Genomic DNA, 3,950 nt, shown 5'->3' with positions numbered 1-3,950 from the left:
AAACTGGCACCATCATCATTAATAATACATTGCCTTTCATATGCAGAGGTAATAAGACATGATCCATATAACCTCAATAAGGTATAAATGAACCAAGAAGATTCTAATTAGTTCAGCAGCCCCAAAAATTGAGTAGAAACATCAAAAGAGCCAGTGGGACGTTACTTTCATTTTTTTTGTCAGACATGCTGCAGAGCTGCTCTTCAGAATCCTCTGGTTTATATCTGGAAGCAGGCCTCACAAATGTAGGTCATGGTAAGGTAAAAGAACTGGAGCTAAAGGATGCCACCCTAGCACCTGCACCCTGCCCCAGCAGCACTGCCCCGCAGCCTCCCCAGCACTGTCTCCACACGTCCCACACGAAGTTCTCCACCATCTAGGATCTATGCAAAGGAAGGGTGGAGCCAGTTCCTCACCTCCTGTCTGCAGCCACAGAAGACAGTACATCCTGAAAGCATTACGTTTGCTACAGTCCCTTTTCTTCTCCTTCCCCTCGGTGCAACTGCGGAAAAGGAAGGGGAGACTGGGACAGTATCTCAGCTTCCATGGAGACATGCTACAAGGGAGGGAGATACAAAGGATAGCTGAGCAGGCAGCCACAAACCCTACAGAGACACAGGACCTCCCTTGTAGATGGCCTTGAATCCCTCTCCAGAGTCATACAGCTGTTCCTGCCATCCAGATGAGAAAACGTGTGTGCATGCACTTGAGAGAGCCTCTGAGGAAAAATACCTGTAGAAGCATCCAAGTCCAAAGTTATAACAGTATGTGTATATATTTATTTTTTAATGAAAAAACAGTGAGAGAACTTTTATACTACATCGCAGAGATGCGGACATCCCTGCCTCTGCAGCACACGCTGCTGGGCTTATATTGCATCAGAGGTAACGTAGGGAGAAAACCCTACCCCAGAGGAATGTAGCTTGGAGTGATTTTTTCACAAAGAAAAGTCCTAATCATACAATTCACTCAAGTCAGAAAAGTTCCCTTTAAAAATCAACAAAACCTGATACTGGGGTCCACGGTATTAATGTCAAGTAATTATTTTTTCTAACCTTGACGATATGAATATACAAGTTTAGCTTCTATTGCCTTCAACAGGATGTATTTGTCTACTACCCAGTAACGTTTCAATCCCCTTTGAAATTAGGTAAAAGCATCATGGGCAAGAAAGACAATACTGGTATGAAAGGAAGACCTTTTACTATTGCAGGACTCTTCCATAACCATAACCAAAAGGTTAACTTCTTCCAAGGACAGTGCTTGTACAGTAAAGGTTTAAATCATGGTAACAATATTTTTAAGGTACCAGCTTTCAACATTGTTCAGTTTTCAGACCTATTTAAAAAAAAATAAATCCAGTTATGCAATGGAGCTGCACAGACAGAGCCTCCTTGACAGCAGGCTTGCTCTTCTGTTTACCTTCCATGGAACATACAGAAGACAACAGATCCCACAGGTCCACAAATACCAGGCTGAAAAAAATCATCGTTGCAATTATGGAAACTACTGCAGTATAACCTAAGGTCCAACTCACAATTCCCAAGGAATTCAACTGGAGGTGGACCGGCCCTCAAAGCTTAGTTAACTTCTCCCATTATCTACAACATCAAGCTGGAACTACTTTGACAGAAGTCTGCACAGAGGAGCTCCAACACAAACCCCTGAGGAATCAAAGGGCATGCTCCAGCAAACCTTCACCATCCTAAGCAGACACACAGCACAAGCAGGGCAAAGTTTCTCAAGAAATCCTTACTTAAATTAATACGGAAACTCACGGATTCAACACAGATGGCCCACAACATCTGCAAGAGTTAAAACACAAAACATTCTCGGAAGATAACAGGGAATGCTGATAAAAGGCAAACAAAGGCCGCCTGTGCCCCGCCGCAGCCACCGGGCGATCCCGCCGCACGCGGCTCTGCGCGCAGCCTTCCACAAACACAACCGCAGCCCATCGCTGTCAGAGCCGTCCCGAGGAGGAGCAGGGGGAGCACCGGGGGAGGGACACTGTTTATGAAAATAAAAGAGCTGAACTGAAGCCTGTATGCTGCCGTCTAGAACTACGGTTACATTTGTACCACCCATTCCCTAGGGGAAATGACATACAATGCAAACAGGCCTAGTTGTTCAATTATTCAAGTATTAAGAGATTCACAGAAAGGCATCTGAGAAACATAACATTTTAATAGATGAAATAAATACTCCAGTACATGCAAGATAAAAACTGACATTGGAAAAAAAAAAATTAAAAATCACTTTTGTTATAGTGTAACTTTTGTTTGTTTGTTTAAACACTCACAGTAGCTTTTCCCCCAGTTTGGAAATCAACACATGGAAAACATAATCACAACCTCCAGTCCTTCCACTCCTACACACCAAATGCACTTCTAACCTAACACTTGATGCAAAATAAAAAAAGAAGTCATACAAAACAAAACCAAACAAAATAGTAGCTACATCCATCATCTACGTGTTGTTGGGTTTTTTCATTTCTTTAAATGAGTGAGAACTGAGGTAACCTTTTTCCTGCACAACTGAACAGTAAAATTTAGAAGGGAAACTTCGGAAGACAAGACAAGACAAACTTTAAAAACCGCACCCAGCGCGATTAAAGCTGTTTTTTCCTCTTTTTTTTAAGATACCCCCACCTCCCCAAATATAAAAAAACCTTTATACAGTTCTTATTACCATTTCTGTGAAGACCTTGCTGAATAAAGGAAAATTTATCTGCAGATACTTGCTTGATCTTAAAAGAAGCCAAAACTGGCTACCTTTATTAGTATGTATAGTCTGAATATGTTCTGCTTCTTTGCCACATGAAATCAAAGGACTGGGCTTATCCAAGTGAATTCTTTGGTATACAAAAAAGGGGTGAGGAGGCGGGATATTATTTTCCTTTAGCAACAACTGGGATTTAAACAGAAGATGTGGGGGTTAATTCACAGAATTGGAGTTCACTGGCGGTAAAGTCCTGGGTGAAGATCTTTCTCTTAGTGCCTGAGATAACAGGTTGCAACCATCTGAGACGGCGCAAGCTGAGTTCCTCAACCTTTCCCTGTAATCGCTCATTTTGGTGCTACTTTCGGGGTGTTGGGCTATATCCCTGAGGCATTGGGTCAGGAGCACACAAGCAGATACCACGCTCATGGCTCCTCCTAGGATGGCAGTTTGCACAGCTTTGCCCTCTGGATTAATGGTGGCAGCTTTACCCAAAAACTGGGGCTCAGTGGCAAAGCCCACCAGAGCATAGACAGACTGCACCAAAGGTCCACTGAACAAGACGCACCGGTTCCTGGTCAGCTCACTGGGTGAAGTCTTGACCTCCTTGACACACGCCAAGAGGGCAGAGGCGCTGGTGCTCATGCATTTGACACTGAGTTTGAACTGCTCCTTAGCAAATTTATCCTTGGATTTCTCACTGGCCAGCACGCAGGCGTCTGTTAGGAATTTCAAATTCTTGGACATGTTCTGAGAAACCTCCAGCAGAAGCTGAGGGCTCATATCTGCCAAAGGGGTAGTTTTCAAGACCCCGCAGCCGTGCTCCACCTCATGCCTACATCGGGTCACCTTGTAGCGATCCACCAAGCCAGGCATAGCAGGCTGGGCCCCCGGAGTCTCCACGGCAGCCAGGTAGGCGGCATGGGCAGAGCATTCGGTCAGGGAGACGACCAGCTCCCCCATCTCCATCAGGCTTTCCCCCACCTCCCCGAAGCGTCCCATGTTGAGCTGGCTCTGGACGTCATGGGTCAAGATGGAGAGTCCTTTGGTCCTGGCAATGATCGTGTCCCTGCACTTCTCGAAGGACTCACCGAAGACTGACAGGCTCTCCGTGTTCACCGGCCTGGTCTCGCTCGACAGCAGAAGCAGATCAGCCACCAGTTGCATCTTGATCTTGCAGTGGTCGCAGATAGAGATGAGCTTCTTCCTCTGCAGGGAACCGCTGCTGG

The 3,950-nt window shown here is 45.3% G+C and overlaps 1 protein-coding gene across 1 annotated transcript; it reads right to left on the bottom strand.

Moving 5' to 3' along the window:
* Positions 1-2,169: 2,169 nt before the first annotated feature.
* On the bottom strand, positions 2,170-3,945 carry MESDC1 (mesoderm development candidate 1; the record flags this gene model as incomplete). Its single annotated transcript, XM_008942160.1, has 1 exon — positions 2,170-3,945. A coding segment is annotated over one exon (1,008 nt), but the record flags the coding sequence as incomplete, so codon positions are not given.
* Positions 3,946-3,950: the final 5 nt, after the last annotated feature.

Source organism: Merops nubicus, unplaced genomic scaffold (genome assembly GCF_000691845.1).
Source record: "Merops nubicus isolate BGI_N331 unplaced genomic scaffold, ASM69184v1 scaffold7506, whole genome shotgun sequence".
Classification (NCBI taxonomy): domain Eukaryota; kingdom Metazoa; phylum Chordata; class Aves; order Coraciiformes; family Meropidae; genus Merops; species Merops nubicus.
This window is presented reverse-complemented; position numbering and strand designations above follow the sequence as displayed.